At 31.1% G+C, this 25860-nt stretch overlaps 6 protein-coding genes across 7 annotated transcripts; 4 read left to right on the forward strand and 2 right to left on the reverse strand.

Moving 5' to 3' along the window:
- The first annotated feature begins 199 nt into the window (after positions 1-199).
- On the forward strand, positions 200-934 carry LOC106714548 (zinc finger protein 593 homolog). Its single transcript, XM_014507619.2, has 2 exons — positions 200-350; positions 452-934. The coding sequence occupies exons 1-2, from the start codon at positions 239-241 to the stop codon at positions 790-792; spliced, it is 453 nt and encodes a 150-aa protein (XP_014363105.1). The 5' UTR covers positions 200-238; the 3' UTR covers positions 793-934.
- On the forward strand, positions 782-2188 carry LOC106714547 (serine--tRNA synthetase-like protein Slimp). The gene has a single exon (XM_014507618.2). It carries the CDS (start codon positions 782-784, stop codon positions 2141-2143), a length of 1362 nt encoding a protein of 453 aa, XP_014363104.2. The 3' UTR covers positions 2144-2188.
- A 142-nt stretch (positions 2189-2330) lies between these two features.
- On the reverse strand, positions 2331-5011 carry LOC106714583 (transport and Golgi organization protein 2). Its single transcript, XM_045683265.1, has 6 exons — positions 4720-5011; positions 4502-4615; positions 3697-3817; positions 3087-3308; positions 2844-2942; positions 2331-2504 (listed from the first exon to the last, which is right to left on the reverse strand). The coding sequence occupies exons 1-6, from the start codon at positions 4859-4861 to the stop codon at positions 2381-2383; spliced, it is 822 nt and encodes a 273-aa protein (XP_045539221.1). The 5' UTR covers positions 4862-5011; the 3' UTR covers positions 2331-2380.
- Positions 5012-8813: 3802 nt separating this feature from the next.
- Positions 8814-10138, forward strand: LOC106714582 (uncharacterized protein F58A4.6). The gene is made up of 3 exons (XM_014507656.2): positions 8814-9204; positions 9433-9547; positions 9758-10138. Exons 1-3 carry the CDS (start codon positions 8855-8857, stop codon positions 10103-10105), a joined length of 813 nt encoding a protein of 270 aa, XP_014363142.2. The 5' UTR covers positions 8814-8854; the 3' UTR covers positions 10106-10138.
- A 1516-nt stretch (positions 10139-11654) lies between these two features.
- On the reverse strand, positions 11655-19135 carry LOC106714551 (bleomycin hydrolase). Of its 2 annotated transcripts, none has more exons than XM_045683156.1 (12): positions 18965-19135; positions 18083-18240; positions 17340-17470; positions 16124-16238; positions 15658-15795; positions 14931-15051; positions 13897-14024; positions 13156-13283; positions 12874-12972; positions 12612-12732; positions 11943-12053; positions 11655-11854 (listed from the first exon to the last, which is right to left on the reverse strand). In XM_045683156.1, exons 1-12 carry the CDS (start codon positions 19038-19040, stop codon positions 11732-11734), a joined length of 1449 nt encoding a protein of 482 aa, XP_045539112.1. In that variant the 5' UTR covers positions 19041-19135; the 3' UTR covers positions 11655-11731. The 2 variants fall into 2 exon arrangements, with proteins under 2 accessions (XP_045539112.1, XP_045539113.1); XM_045683157.1 differs by lacking the exon at positions 18965-19135 and adding an exon at positions 18682-18743.
- A 552-nt stretch (positions 19136-19687) lies between these two features.
- Positions 19688-20939, forward strand: LOC106714595. Its single transcript, XM_014507671.2, has 3 exons — positions 19688-19957; positions 20355-20456; positions 20527-20939. The coding sequence occupies exons 1-3, from the start codon at positions 19817-19819 to the stop codon at positions 20911-20913; spliced, it is 630 nt and encodes a 209-aa protein (XP_014363157.2). The 5' UTR covers positions 19688-19816; the 3' UTR covers positions 20914-20939.
- The last annotated feature ends 4921 nt before the right edge of the window (positions 20940-25860 follow it).

The raw sequence follows: 25860 nt of genomic DNA on the forward strand, positions 1-25860 counted from the left end.
GGGTAAAAAAAAGCTTTTTAAATTTGAATAATGATCTGGTTTTTTATTCATTCTGTCTACCCCCTATGACGGTTAGGGGTTATAAGTTTTATTTTTAGGCAAAAGCAAACATTGCCTCTATACCTTTACAGCAAATTATCTGTTATCTATGTTTTCATCTCTGGTTTACCAATGTCAATTATTGTCATTCATTCTTTTGACTTTGAAATTGAAAAGATTTTGACGTGTTTTGGTCATCATGACATATAAACGAAAAAAATATCACCACGGTGACACTCATCTAAAAAGACGATGGAGATTGAGAAATAGAAAGAAGGATCTTGATGAAATCGACAGCGATTTAAAGGAGGGTAAGTTTATTTATGTGCTTTAAATTTGAAAACTCACGTGCTTTACATTAGAATTTTAGGTTATGTACTAGGTTAACAACGAATAATATTTGCTTTTACAGAAAATGCTGAGAAATTACTGAATCAAAACGTTGATTTGGATTTACCTGGTGCTGCTCAGCATTATTGTCTCCATTGCGCTCGTTATTTCATTGACGAACAAGCACTGTCTGAACACTTTAAAACAAAAGTACACAAGAGAAGATTGAAAGCTTTAGAGCTAGAGCCATATAGTATAGAAGAATCAGAACGCGCCGCTGGTCACGGTAATTTCAAATTTCCTAGTAAAAGGAAAATAGTTACACAAAATAATAACACAGATGTAATTGATAAGGATGGTGATGTTGTATTAGATGATAGTACAGAAAGTAAGAAGAAGAAAATCGATGAAGATGATACATAAAACTATTTTAAGTAATTTTTTTAAATTAAGAGACTGCTACCTAATACATGTTAGAAATTCTGCTCTATTCATAAATGGCCCAAAAGCTACTGATACATTTGTTTACATCACTCCCCATGTTGATTTTCCCGAGGCTATAAAACATAAAGAAGTTATTCAAGAAAATCTAGCTAAAAGAAAATCTAATATAGATTTAGCAAAAGTTGAAGATTTATGGTACATGTATGAAGATCTCAAAATTAAAAGAAATGAACTTGAAAAAAAGAAAATGGAGGTTGGTAGTGAATTGTCAAATTTATTGAAAAATAATCCATCTGATAATAATATAGAAAAATTAAAAATACAGTCCAGCCTGTTGAAAGAAAATATTAAAAAGTTAAAAGTTCCATTTTGGTCGGCTGAAGAAGCTGCTATAGTAGAAGCATTAAAATTACCAAATGTTTTGCATCCAAAAACTCCAAGCCAAAAAAACGAAGTTTTGTTTACCTATAAAACTGCCTCTGACAATGATAAAGATCATTTAAAGATAGGTAAAGATAATAATTTGATTCAGTTTACAAATAAAGAAAACTATTATTTAAAAGGTGATGCAGCTGTTTTTGAACTTGGTGCAAAGTTTTATTTCAGTAAATCTCTAAAAGATACTGGTTTTATACAATTCTCAAATACGGATTTTGTTAAGAGCTTGATTATTGAAGGATGCGGCCATGATCATACAGATCCTAATCATACATTTATCATACATCACAATGAAGATACAAAAGTAAATGTAGATAATCGTTTGCATTTAACTGGAGGTGGATCGTTATTTTCCTTCTTTGCATATTATACTAAGAATGTTTTGCACAGCAATGCATTACCTTTGAAATATTTTTCAATGGGAAGGCAATACAATCCTGTAGATAACAAAGATATTGGCTTGTTCAATGTTAGCCAGTCATCGGTAATATCAATGTTTATTGCGACTAAAAATATTGAAGAATGTGATACAATACTTGACGAAATAATAGAAGTTATCAAAAATATATATAGTAACATTGGTTACCCTTACCGTTTGAGTATTGTTACTGCTGAGAAGCTACATATGTGGGAGTCATTGAGAGTTTCTATAGAAATGTATTCTACTTCTTTAAAGTCTTACTTTGAGATAGGAAATATTTCAGTGAGTGGTGATTTTATATCAAAAAGATTGATGTTTAATTACACCCATGAGAAACAGAACAAGTATCCACATATAATATCTGGTACAATTTTGAATGTACCATTATTTTTAGGTTGTGTTTTGGAGCAGAATACCGAATTCTCCATACCACAAGAATTCACAGTGAACAATTGGTGTATTAAACAATAAAACAAACAGTTGGAAATATATGTTTTATTAGAAACAATAACAATGTTTAAAAATCTCTTTGTAACAAAACAATACAAAATATATCTGTAAGCTTATTCTTTTATAAATAATATTATAAAGATTATATTAAATCTTTTTCACAATATTATTTGTGTTGATGTGATTTTTTTTTCTTTATTTATTTACATTTACAAGTCAACATGTTTTATCAAACAGTACATGAAAATAAATTTAAACTTATACATTAACCTTAAAATCACTTCTTACCCAGGCTGGTGTCAATGGATCTATTGGGGATTCCATACTGAGTTCAATTATATGCAATTCCCCAGTTTTAGTTAATAAAATTATAGTATGTGCTCTGAAAAATAAACAATTATAAGTGTCAAATTGGTTACACAAATTTTTATATAGGACTAGCTGTCGCCCGCGACTCCGTCCGCGCGCAGTAAAAAAAAATTAGCAATAAATTAAAATTGCGACTATAATTTGAGATTTAAACTATCCTATCTCTCAAGTTGGATCGAACTGCATATGGTGTGCGAATTTTATTATAATCGGTTAAGTGGTTTAGGAGTCCATTGAGGACAAACATTGTGACACGAGATTTATATATATTAAGATTTTTGCTGTAATGTAAAAGGATTTCATCTTAGGAATTCCATAAAAGAAATAGATAAGGTAGGAAGAATAGCTTTACCTTGTGCCATATCTTGCCTTTGGTATTTTTACGTAAATCGAACTTAGCTCTTTAAAACTCAGTGGTCTCCGTTCTTCCAATTGTAGGTCCGGTAAATTACTAAAATGTATTATTAATTCGCATCTATATACTTATCAATTAAACACTGTTTAAAAAAATTTGTAAAACATACAATATGACTGACTCATCTTTATTTCAAATCATAGTGGTATTAAACATCACAAAATTCTACAAAAAAATTACCTTTCTTCAGATTTCAAAATTGTTATTAATTCTTCAATTAACTGGTCTTTTTCATTTATTTTCTTATATTTAAGGCATATATCTTGTAATTTACACTTTCCAGCGACCACTTTAGTTAATGGCTGATCGGGGAAACTATTACTAAAACCTAGGTATTGATCATACCATTGCTTTAATTCATTATTTCCATTGTTGTAAGTCCTTACAATAGGTACTTCATTACTGAAACAGATGAAAGATATGTACAATGTTTACTTTGCAAACTTTTATTACATTTAATATACTAGTGTTAGCAAACTAAAACACATCACCTTAACTTAAAATAGCAAAAATAATTATTATTTAATAACTAGCTGTCGCCCGCGACTCCGTCCTCGCGCAGGAAAAAAACTTAATAGCGGTATGAATTTTTTCTCGCCTTTTAAACCTTCCCTAGACCTCCACGAGCATTTCAAGACTAAGATAAGATAAATCCGTTCAGCCGTTCTCGAGTTTTAGTGAGACTAACGAACAGCAATTCATTTTTATATATAGATAGATTTATTACTTTTATGGGAAAACTTTGTAGGATTATGAATAATATTTATTTATAATTACAACAGTTACATACCCAAACTCAACAGCAACTAATACAAATTCATTGCATTCTTGAAAATATTCCTTCATAGAATCAACAAAATTATTTGATTCTAGATGACTCTTAACATAGTTTTCAACAATTTTACCTCTACCTGGAAATAATACATTTGAAAATAATTTTTTGATAGCATTGTAAGTAAAAGTTTAGATGGATGGATGTTTATTAGCAGATAACACCAAGAGGCTGAATCAATCTGGGTACATTTTTGCACATAGATAACTGTTGGAAATATCACATAGGCTTGTTTTTTTTTAATTCTGCGCAGACAAAGTAGTGGGTGACAGCTAGAGGTAATTAAAACTGACTAATTGAACCAATCTTACACCATGGAAGGATGTTTTATGAAGTTTTGTTTAAAATGTGTTTTTTGGTAAATGATTTAAAAAATAATATCGACGGAAGATTTGAGAGATAGGAAGGTCATACAAAATATTGATTCATAATCTGATTAACTTGTTCTATATTAATAAAGGTAAAGGTCAGATGTTTTCATTTAGTTATGCATTAATAATAATAGTGTTTACATTTTATAGCAGACTAGCTTTTACCCGCGACTCCGTCCGCGCGGAATAAAAAAATAGAAAACAGGGTAAATATTATCCTATGTCCGTTTCCTGGTTCTAAGCTACCTGCCCACTAATTTTCAGTCAAATCGATTCAGCCGTTCTTGAGTTATAAATAGTGTAACTAACACAACTTTCTTTTATATATATAGATGAAGATGTAATGATCATTATGTATTTACTGTTACCACACCATCACCAGCAAACCTCACTTTTGGCATTATCCTTATGTACTCCAGGCAAATTAAGCAATAATCCTATTTTTTTGTGACAAGTGGATAATGCTAGCCAAGTTCCCCCTTCACATCCAGTTTGTAAATCTCGTCCTAAAATAAAAAAGATTTGACAAGTTCACTATGTTTACTGTTTCTTGTATGTGGATATTTTTTATAATTTTTTTTAACTTTTAAATTACATCAAACAAATTTACCTCCATAAATATTTACATCTTCCTCCCAAGGGCCCATTTTTTGTGCTGGCCTGTCATAAAATTCATCTCTGTTCGATATAAGTATTAGTTTATATTCATTATCGGCATCATCGGAGCCTACGTGTAAAAAAACTATACACATTTTGATTGAATGAATAACAATTGATAAAAGAAAATTATTCTACTGATAAGGCGTTTACAAATATCGCAAAATATCAAAAGCTTCTATATCGTAATCTAAGCAACATAATATTATTTTCTATAAGCAAGAGTCTATTACGTCTTACACGGTTAATAGTTTTTGTATTTTAACTTAAAACTTTGATAATTTTTTAAGCCAGTTAAAGGCACAGCACAGTACAACACTGAAGAAGGGAGATAAGAAGTGTCAGTTAGGGATGTTAAAATAATAATCGATTATGAAAAAATCGATTATTATAAGATTTTTTACGATTTTTATGGAACGATTATTTTTTTTACAAAAATCGATTTTTTAAAAATTGATTATATAATTTATTCGATTTTTCTAAAAGCGCTATCGATGAGATATTTCACGCCCTGCGACTAGTGATGGGCAGATGATAAAAACTCAAAAGATATTTACTCGAGTTTTTATCCGAAATGGATAAAAACCCGTTTTTACCCATTTTTATCGGATATTTATCCAAAGCAGTGGATATTTATGTTTTTGCGAATCTAATATTTATTTTATTGTACCAAAACACACGTATTTCTTTGTTTTCGCTTATCCTGCCCCCACTCCCACTATGCCTATGCCGAGCAGTGCCCAGGTAATCGTCGTATGAACCGCACGAGCATCAAAGTGCAACTATAAGAGCTCATCTTAAGCTAGTATAATACATATTTGTTAATTAAAAGCTTAAATTAATAACTTTTGACGACTTCATATCATACGGTGTTAATGATATTCAAGGATGTGAAATCTAAAATACGTCCCATACGAGTATTACCTAATATAACTATTCTTAAAAATGAAGCCAAGAATCATTTTTTTAAATCAAGACGAAGAACTAGAAGCAATGGGTTTTATTAACGAAATGGCATGTTTTTTGTATATAAAAGTAATGGCAGAGTTAGCTGCGTATAAGGCAAAGGAAGGATTTTGGCAAAAACCTTTTATCTGGAAAAGCGTCAACGAAGTAAGCACTTGGTGGAAAGGAATTGTTCTTTAACAAATTTAAATAAAGTTGCAAAATACATACTTTCAGCACCATGTACTTCGGCCGCGTCGGAACGATCTTTCAGTACACACGCACACATTCACAATAATAAAAGACATCGCTTGACTACAGAAAAAGCTGCAAAAATTACTTTCATTAAATATAATTGGAATATGTTTCATTAAATTGAAGAGAGTGAAAGTTAAACGCAAGTTAAAGTTATTTGTTAAAAGTTAACCATACCAAAATTATACTGCTTTTGGGGCTGATAGAAATAGGTAAAACAAGTGAAAAGAAGATCCCTTGATGTATTTTGATAATATGCATGAATTGCACACATTTTTGTAAATTGAATTTACCATTTCACACTTATTATGACGATACTTGTTTCACTATACATTCTCTAACACATTCATTCGATCTGTTCACACTTGATTATTTTGATTGCAATTGAACCTGGAGTCAGTTAGTGGTATTCGTATCTCAATTATTAGACTAAGTGTAAAAGTATAAATGCAGAAAAGTGTTTCCGATCCTTCTTTTGATTTTGTCCTGTTGTTTACGTCTTTCCCGGACGTTCTGATGCATCAAACTTGCAAGCGAATTTCACATATTATTAACATTATCAACTAGTTTGTTCACAATTCGACTCGCTGACAGCCGCCGAACCGAGCGTGGCGTGGCGCGTTATTTTAACAAAATGACAGCACATCTCCAAGTTTCTAATGTAACGATTCATCATCATCATCATCAACCTGCCCTTATCCCTATGGAGGGTCGGCACAGTATGTACTACTCCTTAATACATCTCTATCAGCCGTCATATCTGAATTTACCCCCTTCATACACAATCCATCCATACTTTCTTTGGTCTTCCTCTACCTTTATAGCCATCCACATTCAATCTATTTACTTTTTTGTTTATATGAACATCATCCCTCCGCATAACATGACCAAACCACGCTAACCTTCTGCTCCTCAATTTCTCGATGTAACGATTAACGGAGTAAATTATCGGGAGTTTAACGGAAGTTAATAAATTGTTAACACTTTTTCAAGTTAAATTAAAAGTTAATCCGTTAAGCAAAATGTTAACTTCGTTTTTTACGATTAACGAGTTAATGATGCTTTGATTAGAGTTAATGATGCCTTTGATTAGATGCTTTTATTTGAACTACTTATTAATATAATAAACTAGCTTTTACCCGCGACTCCGTCCGCGCGGAATAAAAAATAGAAAACGGGGTAAAAATTATCCTATATCCGTTTTCTGGTTCTAAGCTACCTGCTCACCAATTTTCAGTCAAATCGATTCAGCCGTTCTTGAGTTATAAATAGTGTAACTAACACGACTTTCTTTTATATATATAGATAGATATAGTTTCAAAAATAGTTTTTTGTGCACTAATTATTATTATCATTGCTATCACATTACTTTAGCATAAGTATTTTGTCAAATTTTAACATTAATATTACATACGAGGAGGTATCTAATAATTGCGCATTCAAAAGTTGTTTTTATCATTAAATTGATTAATAAAGCAAGTTAAATATAATTTTATTTTTGTTTTTCTTTTATTACAATCTCGTATATTCGTGAAATAACAAAGTTTATGATAAATTACATTTTTGAAATTGCAAATAGTTTTTATCCATGTTTTTGGATAAAAACTCGACAAAAAGATGGAAATTATGGGTATTTATCCATTTCGAGTTTTTACTCGGTTGAAATCCCAACACTACCTGCGACATATGATACGATAAACAAGTTCATTGCAAATTGTTGTAAATGAACAAGTCAGTTTAATATATTTTTATATTCTAATACTTATGCCTTCTAATATTAAATTAAATAAGAAAACAACTCTGTCTGTCTCGCTTTTATGCTAAAACTACTGAACCGATTTAAATTAAATTTGGTACAAAGATAGTCTTGATCTAGAGCCTGAAGAAAGGACATGGGCTACTTATTAAATAGAAATAGAATAGAATTCAATGAAATAATAAAAAAAGGATTTTCATGTGATTGAAAGAGGGGGATATGGAAGTATGATCAATTTTATAGTTAGAAGCTTGAAACTTATTTTTAGTCTGTTAATTTGATATAAATAAATATGACATTTTAAATTTGTAAAAGTTACCCTCTAGGGAGCAAAATAACAATAGGGAATAGGACTTGAAAGTTTGTATGGAAAAATATAAGGTTTATGAGAATGTTTTGTATGTTTAATATGTTTTGATGTAATTTTTATAATGTTAAGTAAAATAATTAGCCTAAATAATTAAAATGCTACCCGAAAAAAGTATTTCACGCGGAAGAAGTCATTAGCACAGCTAGTTTATCTTATTTGTGATTATTAATATTTTTTTTAGTGTTTAAATGAATGTTTAAGAAATTATTTGTTTCATATTTTCGTTTTTAAAATCATAAGTTTGTTGTTTTGTTTTACTACATTTACTTAATTTTTATTTTATTTTATAAAATGTTTTATTGCAATAAGTGCCAAGGAAATAATATATTGTATTTCTATATTTTCCCTGTATTTTAATTTTTTTTATAAAAATCGACTAAAATCGATTATTTTTTATTTAAAAATCGATTAATCGACAAATCGATTTTTATCATCCAGTGTAAAAATCGATTTTCGAAAAATCGATTTTTAACTCAATGTTAACATCCCTAGTGTCAGTGTTTTCGATAGCGCTGTTTGAAAAATCGAATAAATTATATAATCGATATTTAAAAAAATCGATTTTTGTAAAAAAAAAAATATCGTTCCATAAAAATCGTAAAAAAATTTTATTATGCGATTTTTTTCAAAATCGATTATTTTTTTAACATCATCATTACATTACATTATTGTCAAAGAAAATTGTAACGTCAATGTCACATTATTTCAATTAACAATTCAATTTCGTTTACTTTTGGTTATAAGTGTTTGTAATCTTCCACAATGAGAGTATTTATAAAGCTTGTGCTTTTTAGAAAACCGTACACAATTTGCTACGTAACGAAAGATGTTTTCATGTTACCAGATGAACTGTATTACAAAGAAATCGGTCTAAATGTCGGCGATTGTTATGATGAAATAGGAACACTAACATTACGAAGAATAAAAAGGGTGAAATATACTATCAATGCTTTATTCTTACAACCATTTTTAAAAGAATGTATAATTTTTGATGCATACAGATATAATGTAGTAAAGAATATTTACCACAAAATTAATCATCAGCTGAATGAACCAATATTTTTAAAACTTATTTTGGAACCGCCGGACCAAGAAATTATTGATTATGAATGGTAAGTACCAATAAATATTGGTTGAAAACATTCCCATATGTACTACTTGCTTATACTACATCTCATCATTTAAAAATTACTTACATGAGTGTCAATATTATAGTCAAATGTTACCCTGAAATTCCACTGCAGTATCACCTGTATAATGATAGGAACGACACTGTTTTTATGCTATTGTTTTAACAATGAAAACCTATAACCATACAAAACTTATGCAATTGTTTCCAGGAATAACAGAATGAATTATCTGATATGGACTAGGATTGAAATAGAAAATGCCTTCTCCTGGCTGTCAACACTCGGAGGTGCTTATTCAGCTTTGGGGGATTATTTTGAACATTGTGTAAGTTATTTAAATTACACTTATTATAATTCCCAAAATAAGCATTACTATTAAAATAATGGGTTGGTCAACATTTTCAGATTGTATTTTGTATTCATGTTTTATTTATTGTGACAGAAAATACACAAAGACCGACATAAAAGTTGATGTTCTAATTTGTTTGTGACAACTTTTTGTTTCCTAAACCAAAATATTATAATATTCTTTCAGGCAGAAGAAGCTGGAAGAATATCGTTAAGACAGTACAAACTTTCAAGACTTTTGGGTGATGATGGACTAGCAGCACGCAGTAAGTTGTATTCCTCAATAGCATACGCTCAGAGAGGAAAGCTGAAACTTGCAAGATATATAGTCAGAAATATAGCTGCATTTGCAAGACAGACTCATGATAGACGACTAAACCGTATGTGCCAAGGTGTTTGGGCAAAGCTAAAGTATTTACGGACATTAAAACAACTATCAAAGGTGAAAGAAGAATTTAATAATAAACCGGTTGTAAATATGGTTGGCAGAGGTGATGAAAAATTTGAAATTACTCAAATGGTGTGTGTAAAGTGATTTTTTGTTGTAATGTTTTATACTTTATAGGTACAAAAATAATTAATTTTATGTGCAATAAAAATATTAATAAATTGATTAAATTTAAGACGTTTATTTTTGACTTATATCAAGATGAAATTCCCATTTTGTATATTACCGATGTAACATACCTTGATAAAGACATCATATTCTCTGATCAAATTACTTTATTTTAGGTTGAAATCTGTATGAAAAAGGCATTAACTGACTAACAACATAGGTACCAATTTCATTTATTCGCCTTTTTTATTCGTCATTGTTAGAAGGTTCTTATTAAAGAAAAAATAAGAAAATTAGGATCTTGATTAAATTAGGCATAGATATAGAAGTCTGGAAGTTGTTGTTTTTCATTACATGGGCACGAAGTCTTGGGTAAAACCTAGTAGTGAACATAAGCAAAACACATTTCAGACATGACATCTTAAAGGAATGTAAGGAAATCTCACTAATATTTTAAATGAATCTTTGGATGTATGAATGGATGTTCATTTGAAAGTATCTCCAGAACGGCTCAACAGATCTCGATGAAATGTGGCATAGATGTAGAACATAGTCTGGTAGAACACATGCAGTTAAAACAAGTTAATGCACACAGACTAAGTTTTTTTTTTAAATTACGCGGACGGCTTAGCTGATGAGTTAGTATGAAATAAAACAATATAAATAATGCAAATGTTGTTATACATTTTATTACCGTGCATTTCCACTGCTGAAGCAAATATACAAAAACATATATCTATCATTCTGTATACAAAATAAATAATGTGTTTTTATACATGTTTCTGCAGTGGAAATTCAATTACAACAATCTAACATGTATTGAAAATAACATCATATTGGTAACTATTTATGAACACAATTGATTAAATGAGCACCACTTTACATGTACTTTATTAAAAATTATTTTCATTGTATTTTGTTGGAAAATGTATGTATGAGTGTATGACAGATTTATGGATTTGTGTTTTTATTGTGATTTCACTAAAACTTAAACATTATAACTGTAAAAGAATTCAACATATTGTTAACTAAAACATCTTACAGAAGCTCCAAAATAAATATAGATAATTTTAATCCAAAAACAAAAAATTGTTAGAACAAAAAAATTATATTTAAACTTGAGTCTTTTAAAATAATTATGAAAATCAACAATTTGTCTTATTAAAGTAATCGGTTGATTCAAAGTAGAAAAAAAATGTATAAAAGGCTATTTTTTTTTTTAAAAGAAACAAAGACAAAAATATATTTTAGTACAAAATGTTATATCAAAAGAATATTTAAAGTTAGCTTTCGAGATTTTAACAGGTTGCATCGCGAATATATTCGATATGCGTTTACGTAACGTGATTGAAAAAAATATATCAAAATTTGTTTACTTTACGTCCGATACAAATCTAATACAAATTTTGTCGATGACGTCAAGAATACATTCTCATAAATTTTCATGCTAGGCCCTCACTGGTACTGTGTTATTAATAAATTCATATAAATTGTTCTAAATAAAATAAATTAAAATACCAAAATAAATTTATAAAAAAATTTTGAGATTCCCTAAAAAAAAAATTGCAAATTGGTAGCTTCTGAATACATTTTCCAACAATTTATTTACTCCTTGCAACACACGGGACAAGCGAGTGTACCCATGGGGTCCCAGGCTGGCAACACTTTCGCCTCTTGCTTGAACACTTCCAATACAGACTCTGGTACAAATTTTTTATCTACAACAACCTGAAAAAAATCAACCATTAGTAATAATAAATATTTTTTTTTAATTTTGACCTGAACAAAGTATAAAAATTAAAATAATTTAACTCACCTCAAAAACAAACTCCTTGAACCATGGCGTAGTGAGTAATAGATAACCCTTGTCATATTCCTTGTCACCGTAGGAATTCTCCACTCTGAATTTTAGAGGATTACCTTGCTCCTAGAGATAGGAAAAAAAAATACTTAAAATCCTAGCTAAATATTAATCTCAATGAGTCAAAATGGTAATTTGGGTGTTTCCTGTTGGGCCATTCGTTCTACTAATTCATAGGATTAAGTCCATATTATAAAAAAAATCCATTGTCCCGATACCAAACAAAACACTCTATAATTTATAACTATTATTATCGTACAGATAAATACTTTTAAATATTGTTATATTCTAGACATATACAGGTACAGTTAATCTTACTAATATAAAGTCATTAGTAAGTCATTACGGATGAAAGTATCAAAGGGAAATTTAAAAAAAAAAGCTCAAAAAATTTCATTATACTTTCTTTAAATTTATTTTAATTTTAATTATCATACTTTTTTTTATTAAATGCGAATGTATGGATGCTTGTTTGAATGTATCTCCGAAACGGCTCAAAAAATCTTGATGAAATTTGTCACAGATGTAGAACATAGTCTGAAAGAACACATAGGCTACTTATTAATACCGTGCGTACAAAGTCGCGAGCTAAAACTAGTAAAATAATAAAAATGAAATACATACATCAGTCCCCACCGCAGTGAACACCATAGCATGAGTCATACAAGAATCTCCATACATAAGCCGGTCCGCCTTGTTAAGACCAACTTGGACATCTGTGTTGAACACCAGCTTGAAGTCTTGACTAGATAGAAAATATGTTTTTTGAAGTTTTATGTAAATAAAAAAGAAAAAAAAATATTTTGGTCCTTCAAGTCGGATATTTTTTTTATAGTAAGCAATGGATCAAAGTTAAGTTGAGAGATAATAAAACGCCGATACTCACGCATCCAAGTCTTCGAGACCATTTTTGCGTTCAAATCTCTTGGAGACCTCGCATCCGAACCACACCGCCTCGCCACCTTGTATACTGTCTTTTACTACCCTATAACAAGCGAATAAGCTATAATATTTTTAAATAACCTAGTAATTTAGTCTTTAACCTTCTCCTAATCTCCTAACACACTCAATGCTACCAACATTTTCCTTCAATACTGAAAAAACGGTGGCATTAAATGTAGTCTTGTACCCACATTCATTGACCTTCTGTTCTGAATAGAATACATACTTCATGAGGGTCTCGATTGGCTGGTTGTTGTAGGCAGTCTGTCGGCCGCCCACCATGTTGCCGAGACACTGCAGCGTGTATAAATTGCCGAAAGGATTGGATTGCCTCGGATCACTCACCAGACACACCTGATGATAAAAAACTAGTAGTAATACAAATTTGTGGGGTTTTTTTACTAATATATAATGTGATTATTAATGTCAATTTGAATATAAAGCGTTAACTTTGCCCTGAGATATAAAAACTGAGTTTATTATGGCCTATAGCCTTCTTAGATGATTTAACGGTCGAATGGTAAAAGATTTTTTTTAACTTGTTTGGCAAACAAGCAAGCGGCCACATGAATTCGCCGAAATAGCGAATTCATATGGCCATAGAGATTCGCAATTGCAGATGCGTTGCCTACCCTCAATCGACGAAGGAGGAGACGCACAAAAAGAGAATATTTAACCTTCCTATGCATCTCCTCCATCAAATCCACCTCCCCTTTCCATCCTTTACTTATAAGAAAAGGGTGAGAAGGAAAAGAGGACTAAAATTAGGTATCCGGCACCACACTCATCAGACTGTACTTGGAATTACTTCCACTTGACGCCTGTCTTCTGTGAGGTCGTGGTATTACACCGAGCGAGGCCAATTTGTGCAACAGATGTTGTTGCTGGCGTCAACCACTGTTATATAAAATTTATTTAATTATAAGTTAATTCCAGAGATGATCGTGAACAAACTGAAGTTACATACCTTGTCATCAACATTGAAGAGTGGTCTGACATGTTTGTTGTAAAACTCCTGAGGGCTCAATGGACCAAAGTTGTTGTACACTTTCTCCTTGTTGTAGAATTCTAATGTGAACTGTTCCGGAGGAGTGCCTGAGAAAAAATTACGAATAAACGAGTAACAAATATATTTTTTTAAATTTAATAATTTCCGATGTTCTGTAAGAGATATAGACTTTCTCTAACTATATATGTCATCATGATCAGAACTGCTAAAAAAAAACATTACTTTATATACAAAGTACTATGTGAAGTGTAGTCATAGCAAGAACTTCCATTAAATTTCACTTAAAACATTCAAAAATAAGTAATTTTTTAAAGATGGTTCATAAATTATTTAAAAAATGCCTTTTTTCCAGCTGAGTATGCATTCCAGCATTAATTCCGGCAGTTAATAAGGAGTTGTGATACACATAAGGACCAAAGAAACCTAATTTTAGTCCATGTTCCCTTCCCTTTTCTTATAAGGAAATGATGGGAAGGGAAAATGTATCTGATGGATGAGGAATAGCAAAAGGATATCTTCTTTTTGTGTCAACTAAAGGTAGAAAATGCATCTGCAATTGGGGATGTCTATGGGTCGCTTTTTAGGCGTATTCTGGTGGCCGTTTGCTCGTTTGATACTTTAGGACAGGGATTTCCAAACTATTTTGAACAAGTGACCCCCTTTTCCAAAATGAACTGTTACCACAGACTGCCAATGGCCAAATTACCTACTTTTAGGATCAATTATTATTATTATTTATTATTCATTCTGACTTAGGTCAATAGAAGAAGACAGAGTGAGAATTAGTAATACTTTAAGTTCGATATCGACCCCTTTGGGAATCCCTGCTTTAGGACACATAAAAAAAATCTGATTCCGCACTTGTCGGTGCGCAGATTACAATGTTAGGTGTGTTGGGGTAAAAAAGGGATGCGGGGGGAGATCACTGCGCAATTGAACTTGAGCAGCCAAGATATTTGAAACGGTCAATACTAAGTTGAATATTGTATTACCAAGGCAAGTAGCAACAATTTGATATATGACAGACATCTGCGAGTCTATGGTCTTCTGTATCTCTGCGTCTGATGCATTGGCTGACACCTTATCTCGCAATTCCTTCGCGAATTCACGCAACTGAAATTCAACGTAATACTAATATTATCTACACAACACTAATGGTTTTTTTTAAATTTGTATAGTTAATAAACTTGGAGTGTTTGTATTTAATATTGCAGAAAAAAATACTGTAAAATTCCTGTCTGTTTGTCTGACTGCAAGGACGTTTGTTCCAGGTAATTTGCAGAACGGCTGGATTGATTTTGACGAGAAGTTATCTGATGCAGGCGGTCATATTATAGGCCAAGTATGTAAGAAATTAGTGGTTGTTCATAGAGCGTCGGTGGCTCAGGGGTTAAGCACTTGACATGCAATCTGCAGGTCCTGGGTTTGAATCCCGCCTTGTACCAATGTGTTTTTCGATTTACATATGTACATTGTCCGACGTTCTTACGGTGAAAGAAAACATCGTGATGCTGCACATATCTGAGAAGAAATTCAATGATATGTGTGAAGTCAACCCGCACTTGGCCAGCGTGGTTGACTATGGCCTAGTCACCCCTAACTTGGGGTAGGCTAAGAGCCCCTCAGTGAGGACGTATAGTGAGCTGATGATGATGAGTTGTTTATAAAGTACATTCAACACCACAAGTTTTTATTTCCTAAATTCTGTAAAGAACTTACCTTAGTTTTTATAATAGCATTCATGTGCAGACTACGTCTTGAGCTGAACGACTCGGGGAAGCACTTCTTGGGCATGAGACCGTACTTGTTGACGAGGTTCACAATCATGTCCCACTGCCCCCCATCATTTATGGGATCCTGGTAATTACATGAACAATGGTTTTACACTGAGTAATTTCTTAAAAAAGATATCAAGCATTTTTTTTTTCAGCACAAATCAAGTTTCAACGTCCCATAGAATTAGCTGTGTAAATTTTACATATAAAGTTTCACCCCTTACTAATGACTTTTAAACGATAATTTTGAAAAAAAAAAATTTTAGTGCTCAACTATATAGTAACGAAAACTTATATGTAAATTTTCATGACACTAAACTGTTATATCTGCTGTATGTATCAGTCAGTTTATATTTTTATATTATATAATAGAATAAAAACAAATATAAATTAAGGAATAATAAAATAACCTTCAATAAAAAGTTGACAAGCCGACCCTCCAGATCTTCCCCTTGTCGGGCTGTCTGTACAATATTATTGAGCCAGTAATGAGACCTTTCGATTTTGTCCCAGAAAAATAGATAACTGTGAATAAAAGCAAATAAAAATTATGCACTGCTGTCGTCGTGAGCTTGGTTATTACCAAGGAGTTTGAGGAACCTACTTTTAATTAATATAGATAAGGTTTCATGTTTCTTTCATACAGACCGGGCGGAGAGCAGATTTTTTATAGTAAATAAGCTGTCGCCGGCGACTCCGTCAACGAGAAATTAAAAACAAAATTAAGTAGCCTATGTGTTCTTCCGTACTATAGTCTATATTCAGGCGAAATTTCATCCAGATCCGTTCTGGAGATACCATCAAACAAACATCCAAACATTCGCATTTATAATATTATTAAGAAGTAAATTGTGCTTTATAAGATTGGAATAAGGTTAAACTTTACTTTGTACATTTTTTATTGAGAGCAAGCATAAAAGACGTGATAAGTAAAATTAAACCTTGTTTCAATTGTATAAAGCTCAATTTCATTTGCTATAAAAAATCTGCTCTGCTCTCCACCCCGCCACGTCTAAATGGATCCTTACTCAATCAAAATTATACATTTGAATTCATAGACATACAGGCCAATGTTTTTTGTTAAAAACTAAAAAAAAAAAAATTGTTTTATCGCGGTTAAACAAATGCAACAGGAAGTATTGATAAAAAACTTGACAATATAAATAAATTGTATTCAAGTTTTATTTGTAGAGGACATTTAGAGGTCACCTTCTTAGATAATGTTTGTCATTTGAAAGTTTTTATTTACTGGGGGCAAATTTTATATCAATGTAAAATTATCTAGAAATGTTTCTAGATAACATTCGTTATTAATATATTAGATAAGATAATTTTATTGATTTAATTGCTTGTATATATTTCTATAAACGGTGATATTCTTTTGAAAACAGCTAACAGCAGCTATATTAAGGCCTAATCACTTATTCTTAATATATACAAATTTACAGAACATAAATACTGCAGAAAAGTGTTAAAATAAAAACATTGCAGATTAATATTGGATTATTTAAAAACTAATACACAGATCGTAAAAATTATAAAATAAATTTAAAAAACAATCTGTATGCAAATTGATAGTATTGATTATAAATTGTAATGTTTTCTTTATTTTAAAGTAATACATACCCTTGAGAGAATTCAAACTCATCGAGTCCATATTTCTTCATAAAAGGCAAACGCATAACATTGAGTGCAGCAAACAACCAGCACCGACCAGTATTCTCTTGGTTAGTCACCGGCTTACCTTCAGACTCCAGCTAAATTATAATTAAAAGAACATAATGATGAGTTTTCTTGTACCTAGTTTTTTTTTTTATTACTGCAAGATACTAATATTTTTTTGTACAATTGTTACAAAGGAGGAAAATTAAGGTTCTAATATTAGGAGATTGAATTCTAATCTTTATTTAATATATAGTTAAATTAAATCTAACTTGATTATTAGTTTTTAACCCTAACATAGAAAAAGTTATTACAATAATTTTTAGAATGTACTTAAATATATTTGAACCTGGATAAGTGAGAGTCAAAGAAACAATATTGTTCTTGCTTATAGAGTTTTCCCTCTAAATCGAGTTTCTCGCTTATGAAGGACATCCTTCACAAATGGATGAATACTAATGCTTATAGTAGTTACTCATTTATCGAGGCTCAACTGTACATACTTTTCAGATTTATAGAAGTGGTGTACATTGATACATATTCCGGGCCATTATGATTTTTTTTGTACGAAAATAAACTTGCCAACCAAGTTGGTGATACTCAATATGTTAATTATTTTTATATAATGAAAGTTGTTCTGAATCATATAAAAACTTTTTTAATTGTATTTTTATTATTTAATATAAGGTTAGTTGTGAAAATTTTACCTTGATATTATAGACATGCAAGGTGCTGTCGGCTTGTCTCCTTCTGATGGCAACTTCAAATGGGTCAAACCGAGTACACGCATTCTGAGCCAATTCATTCTTTGGATCTGCATAGTACTTCTCTTTCAATTTACTTAATGTCACCAAACTAAGAGGTTCTAGAAAAAAGTTACACATTCAAAGACTCATTTTTTTTTAAGAAAATGGAAAATGAAGAAGTTGCTACTGATTTAGCTTCAGAAATAACTGTCACCACTGTGACAGACATCTGCTAGTTAAAAGGCAGCAAGTGTATCCCTTTCCTATTTATTTCTTCGCCTACCAAATCCATTTATTTTTCCTGGCCTTACATTATTAGAAAAGAGTGGGTTGGGACTGTCCTCGGATTATATTTAAATGTATTACAGCTTTACTTTACCTATTCAATACTAATAATTGTGTTTGAAACATAAGTAGTATTCATAATTAAACAACAATATTCTTTTCTTTTTACAATATAAAACAGATACCAACCACCCACGAAGCTTTGTACTCCTTGGTCAAGATTAAAGTCTCCCAGTTTTATGTCTTTATTTATAAGTTATATAAAATCAACTCACTTGAGTGGAGAAACTCAATGCCCATGAAGTATTGTTTGTTTTTATAACCAAATGAATTATAAAGTGCAATTTTTATTAATTTATTAATTATCTTATTCATTTAATAATATACGTCCACTTGAATTCATTTTTTTTACTGATTTGACAATTTGTGATTATTTGTGCTTTCAAAGTGACAACTGACAATTTTCTTTATTAATCCTTTTGCTTACAGTGCAACCTACTTATAAAATAAAGTATTTCATACTTTATACGTAAATATATTTTTATTAAATTTTCTTACCTGTCGACATTGCAGCGGCAAACTTTATCGATGGTTTGTATTTAAATAAATTTGATAAAATGGTTTTAAAGAGCATTTAAAACATGCACAGTTGAATAATTAACACTAATCTTATCGTAATCCACGTGTCATTAAACAAATGAAATTTAATCCGTTGAAATGAAAGGGAGGGAAATTATAAAATGTATAAAATTGTTTGAATTTGAACTACTTTCTCACTCATTCGTGTTTTTTTTTTATGCCAGATGACGGCACATGACTTTCAGTTTTATTTAAGCGGGATGGGGCATTGAACTGATCAGCTGTCAAGCAGCTGTGTAATTGTTCATTAAAATAATTGTTCATTCGTGAAAGGAAAAAATTGTTTCTGATTTTTTTTAATTTAATCCATAAATAACTATATTTAAATCGAAACAATATTTCAGAAAATTAACGGTTTAGGAGTACAATTTGCTTTATTGTAATATTTATTTTTGAGTATAGCAACAATAACGTTTAAATTTAAGCGCTTAATTTAAATTGAGTACAGAAAAAGTAATATTATTTATTGGTTGTATTTCTTCGAATATAAATGGCAGTAACATTTTTAAATAACATTAATAATGAGTAATTTATTTAAAATTTTTACTAGAAGATTGGACGCGTTTGCGTTGCGTTTGTAGTTTTATCTGTAGGGAGAGAAAATCAATACCCATTTTTGACACTACTGGTAACTCTCTCTCTTTTCCTAGTTATTTGTGTTGCATATTTACTTGAGTAATTTGCAATTGTATGATACGCAGTATAAATTGTTTCCTAAATGTAATAACAAATAGTTGCTATATTTAATGTAAGTCTTAAAAAATATAAAAAATGTCGCTAAAAGCTTATGAAGATGCGTGTACCAGGGCTGAATTATTCGGTCAGCCTTTGCCAGATAGAGAAGAATTTTTGGAGAAACATAAGTACATGGATGTTGTAGAATTTGAGGAAGTGGATATCAGAACAGCTGAGGTAAATAATTTCCTTTTTTAATTATGTGTCGCAGTAATTAACAGCTAAGATTGCAAACAGTGCAGTGATAGGTTTTAAAGTATTTATCGTTATATAATTATTTTTATTTCTTTTGAATCGAACCTTCTTATAATTTTAATTCGTGTACTATCATCATCATATTTAATTTTTTCCATTATTCATTAATGGAAATTTAACTATTCCCCTATTTTATTGGTATTATTTTTCAAAAACATTTTTTAATTAATTGCTAGGGCAATAAGTTTTCACTAGATGGCAGCACTAGTTTCAACATTGAACTAAATTTTATATAGATTCATATTCGTTGATTACGTCCAGAACCAGATGAGTTCTAGAGAGTTACTCTAGCTAATCTACTTTGATTGTATTATTGCAGAATACGGCAATGTTAGATGACGACCTGAAACATGCAAGTAGTGGTTTAACCGAGTTAAATACGATTCTGTCCTCTACACAAACGAAATTGAATCGTCTGAAGGTATTAACACCTGAAAGAATAATTTAGCAATTTAATCCATTATGTTTATTATTGCTATTATGTTTTTCAGGGTGTCTGTGGCAGTCTTACTAATTTTTTTCGTGTCAAACTAACATCGAAGGATAACCTTTCATATTCTAGTGAACCAAGTTATATCGGTCAAGTGAATTACTCAAATAATATCCCTTCAAAAGATACAGGTTCTATAAACACAGGTCTCGGTCCGGATGATAATGAATTTAAACGAATTCCAAAGATAAAAGAAAATGGCGCCGATATCAATTCAGCGATAGATATTTTGGAATCTATGCAGAAAATTGAGAAGACACCGATATTGAGGATCGATAAGCAAATAGACTCACAGAATAGTAAATTAGATAATCTGATAATGCAAGCTGATAAAGCTCAGTCTTCATTGCAACATCAGAACAAACAAATGAGAAGTTTTCTACGATAACTTCAAGGTTTTAACAGCCGAAATAACCAAACATATAGCCATCTCTATCACTTTGGGAAAAGTAGAGATAACTATATGTATTTGTAGTGTTGTTGAAACTATTGTAATGTATGTTGACAGATTCATGAGTTAAAATATATTTATCAAATAATTGTGCTTTAAATTGATATTAAATTCTAGCTTATTATTACGTAGAAAGTTTATATAATCATGCCAAAGATTTTACTGATGTAATATTGTAAATGCATAAGTTACATATTTAGATATTTCAATGAAGTTGAGCACCAGTGGTAGAGAGATTAAGGCCGCGTTATGGAATGGTCTGTCCTCGGCGGTATTTCCAAACGGCCACGACTTAGGGTCTTTCAAGAAGCGAGCGTATCACCTTCTCAAAGGCCGGTAAGGCATCTGCGATTCCTCTGGTATTGCAGATGTCCATGAGCGTCGATGAACACCTTGGTATTCCCGCTGCTTGTTTGCCTCCTTCTCTTATAAGAAAAAAGAAACCAAAGGTAAGCATTTTACTAGGAGAACTTAAATTATGAATGAGGGTACTTCGGAAGAGGTAGGAGGTAGGAAAGGTGATATGATCAAGAAGGGAATGACGACTGAGATGACAGTAGACAGATTAATATGGAGGACAAAAACTGGTGCGCAGACCTTACGCGAGTGGGATAAGGTCAGGGAGATGTTTTGAATGATGCTTATGAACTTAATATATATTATAGATTATATAATGCTAATAAAAAAAATCGAATAAAAGTACTAGAGAGAGAAACTTTTTTAAATACGTAATATCTAATTATAATCTGTAATTTTAATTAATATGCATGCTTATAGCTGGCTAGCTTTGTCATGTATTAATATGGGTGTTTACCATTGGCCCGATCGATCTACAGATTATTCAATGAGGACCATTGTCCGATTGAGTCCATGAAATAAAAAAAGCATCTGTAGGGCAATCAGCCCAAAGGGAATCAACTATACATATATATTTAATAAGATGCATTGTGATATAAATGGCTGTTGTAAAACATACGCGAAATTTTTAATTCTGTTATTTTTAATGTTGAATTATATTTAAAAAAAAAAACAATTGCTTCGTTTCATTTTGAGTGTAAACACTGTAGCGTTAATGAAGGACGTCTCTGCTCCAATAATAATAAGGAAACACATTTTCCTGGTCGATCCCCAAAGACTAAAGAACTTCGACATTGTGCCACATCAGGGTCGAGAAAAAACTGAACCGTCTGAAGCATAACAACATCTTATATAAATATCTGGTTATTGTACCATGACATTACAGTTCAATCTCAACTTAACGATGCTCGTCGCAATCATTTGTCAACTTATAGTTGCTACAATAGCAAGTCCATACCAAAAGTATCCATTTGTATTTTTATTAGACGTAGGTAATGAAGAACTAGCTAAAACTAATACGGAAAAGATACGTGTATCGATACCGGGAGGATCACTAGCTGTGCGGTATCCGGCGATATCTGACGGAGATCTGATAACGCACGTACGAGTGAGTAGCATAGACTTCGGTTCTGATCTCAAAGCGAGTATTTTAGACGGTGGACCTGGTTATAAGTACGTTGTTCTTGTATTCCTGGGTAACCCTGGGGTGAAATGCGATGCAGTTATAACACTCCAAACGCTACCGAACAACCAAGATTCTAGCAATAACGATCAAGGTACTATTGATAATTGGGGTGTTAATTCAATATCTGATAGTGCAATTAACAACAGTGTAGAAGACATGAGCAATGAAAATAAAGAAGCAATAAAAAGCAACAAGGAAGCAGATTTAACAGAGCAAAGTTCCAATGTATTTAATAACGCACAATTATCTAATGATGATGATGAAAGCGATGATAATTCTGAAGAAATTAAAGATGAATTAGATGATGATGAAAACGGACAAAGTATTCAAGATCAGGTTTCAAATGAAGACGAAAGTGATGAACAGATTGACGACAAAATTGAGAAACAAGACTCTTCGAATGATAGTGATGACAGTGAAGATGATGATGATCATGCAGAAAGATTACAAGGCTATCAAAGTAAATACAATAGTAATGAACTTGAAATTGAGACGATAAATGATAAATCATTAGACCAAGATGCTGGAATGTATATAAAAGATTCAATATACGATGCACAACTGCATAATCCAGCTAATGAAGATCAAATGATTAATGATGAAGAAGTATACAACGATTCAGATAAATTTAAAGACTCTAATAATAATAATTTTGATTCAGAATACGGAGCTGCAGTGGCGTGAAAGTGTTCCATAAGTAAAATAACTTTTAACCATCTAAAAATATAGCCTTAAGTATATTGTTGATTTAAATTAATAATTTTATGTATAAATATTTAGATTGATACCAAAAATTAAATAATTTAATGTTATTTGAAGAAAAGTATGTAATACGTTATAACAAAAGAAATAACATATTTTATTAAACCTTATTAAAATGTATTCCAGTGTTATCTATACAATTAATAAAATTGGAGTTTGTATGTAATATCGAAAAATAAAACTTACTTTATACATCGCTGACGAAGTCGCAGGCGACCGCTAGTAATTTATAATATCACTAGCTAAAGCTAAGAGTCTCGTCAAAATCGGTCCAGCTGTTTCGGAGATTATCTGGAACAAAATAAAAGAAAAAAGTAAAGCAAAAACGATGAAAAACGTGTTGATCAAATATAAGTTGTTAAGAAAAAATAAGACAGTAATCTTATTTACAAATAACGTTTTGTTTATCTCCTCTTATTTACCCTGTGACATTTTCCCTGCATATATTATGGCAATTTTCTATGTAGGTACATAATGTAGGCGTACACGCGTTCTCCCCGATTGGATATATGTCACCGGCAAATTGTGTACTCCCTCCGTTTTTACTTTACCTAGGTAAATCGGCGAACTGAATATCGAATGAACTCATTCACTATAATCTCCCTGGTTTTATCCCACTTATGTAGGGTCGGTGCAAAAGGTTTTCGTTGTTTATATCAATCTATCTACCGTCATCTCCATCGTCACCCCCTTTTTAATCATGTCACCTTTAACGCAATCCATCCATCTCTTCCTAGGCTTATTTCTACCGGTGTACCCCTGAAAAATTTCATTCAAAATTATTCAAGTCGTTATTTTCTATGCAACTAATAATGACAGTACAACTATCAAAGATATTCCACACTCATGTCAAAAACACGTAATTTTGTAAATTAATTCGATATACAATTTGCCGAATATTTAATGCCTAGGTAAATTATAAACGGGCGGCGTACTCGTATTGCTGGTAACATATCCATATGAAATCAATTTGAAACTTTCACGTGTACTTTATCGTCTCAAGGATGGATTTTATCTGATAATGATAATTTAACTTGTTTATAAATCTGTCTTTATAAATAACTCCTGTGTCTATATACTCTTAAAGTCTTGCGCGTGTAGCATTTGGATACACGCAGGTTGAAAAGTTCTTAGATTTTTTGGAACGAAGTTCCTTATCGCGCGTTGTGAAAGGGGGCTAGACGGAAAAAAAATCTTACGAAAAGTTGTCACGACACTTTTTGCTCTAGTAAGTATGTTAACGACGAATGAGCGCTACTCTATCATGGCAACGAGGTGACAATATATAACGAAAATTCATAGAAATAAAATGTACTTCTTGTATGTAAGTTTTTTATTCATAGAATAAACATTGGTTCCTTCACTAATTAATCGAAAGGAACTTCGTTCCATCCGGGTGTCCCTTGACACCTCTCAAGTTTTTTTTCATAAATGTATTATATTCAACCATACCTTTAACTAGAGTTTGATTGTAATTTAAATAAGATTTGATATTGTAATTTTTATTGAAACAGGATAAAAGGTTATCCATTTTGAATTTCAATATATTTCTTACTTTAAAATTAGTAATTTTAAATTTAACCGTCGAAAACACTCGAAGATATTAAGGTACGTTTCCAATAAAGCTAATTTAAATTCCGAAATAAATTTTATCAAATAAATAAGTGAAGTAAATAGATATTGACTTTTAATCTTAATAGTTGCTGATAATCGTCAGCAACGGTAGAGATAGAAAAAGTACTTTAGAGAAAAAAAAAGAAAAGAATTGATTCTACTCAATGTTCCCGTGAATAGTATTGTGTTGATTTAATCTTCAAGTAATTTTGTTGTAATTACTACTTAATACTGCTATAGTAATAACTGTGAAACTTTATATACGTTTCCATATTGTGTTACTATCCTTTATCCCTTTTACAGAAAATGTAGTCAAAAAAAATAGTTCAGAGTTGTGGAAAAGCAGCCTAACTTATGTATTTCGTCGAATTTAGTTTGTAACAGGGTCCGCCAACTTCGAACGAAAAACAAGAAACTTCACACAGAGACAATTTTGTTGTTGTGTTAACTGGGTTCCATAATATGAACGAGATAGAGCATATATCTATGCCGTTTTCGTTCGCGATAGTCCAAGTTATACTTGCCATATAAAAAAATATTTCATCCTTTTATTATTATAGGTAATAAAGTATTTATAATTAAAATAAGAAAACATGATTTAAAAAAATCCTATTATTAATTGTCTTATTTCTTACATTTGTATTTATAAATCAAGATATACGATCACTTGTTATCTTATATCTACATCGCAAAAAAATGTAGTAATGGCAATTTTAAATCATAACCGTTAAAAAAATAAGTTTTCAAATTTGTTTCAAAACGTGTTCTCGTATGGTTCCGAAATCTTTGATATTGCATTGTATTTTTGAACTAATAACGCGAGTGTTTAAGTTTTGAGATATTGACTCTGATAAGTGAAATATTGAAATATTAATAATCTAGAGGCATTTTTGATAGCCGGCGATAGCCAAATAGAACAGACGTCAGATGACATAGAATGGCAATTTGATCCACATCAAGATCAA

The sequence above is a fragment of the Papilio machaon genome, chromosome 21 (assembly GCF_912999745.1).
Source record: "Papilio machaon chromosome 21, ilPapMach1.1, whole genome shotgun sequence".
NCBI lineage: Eukaryota > Metazoa > Arthropoda > Insecta > Lepidoptera > Papilionidae > Papilio > Papilio machaon.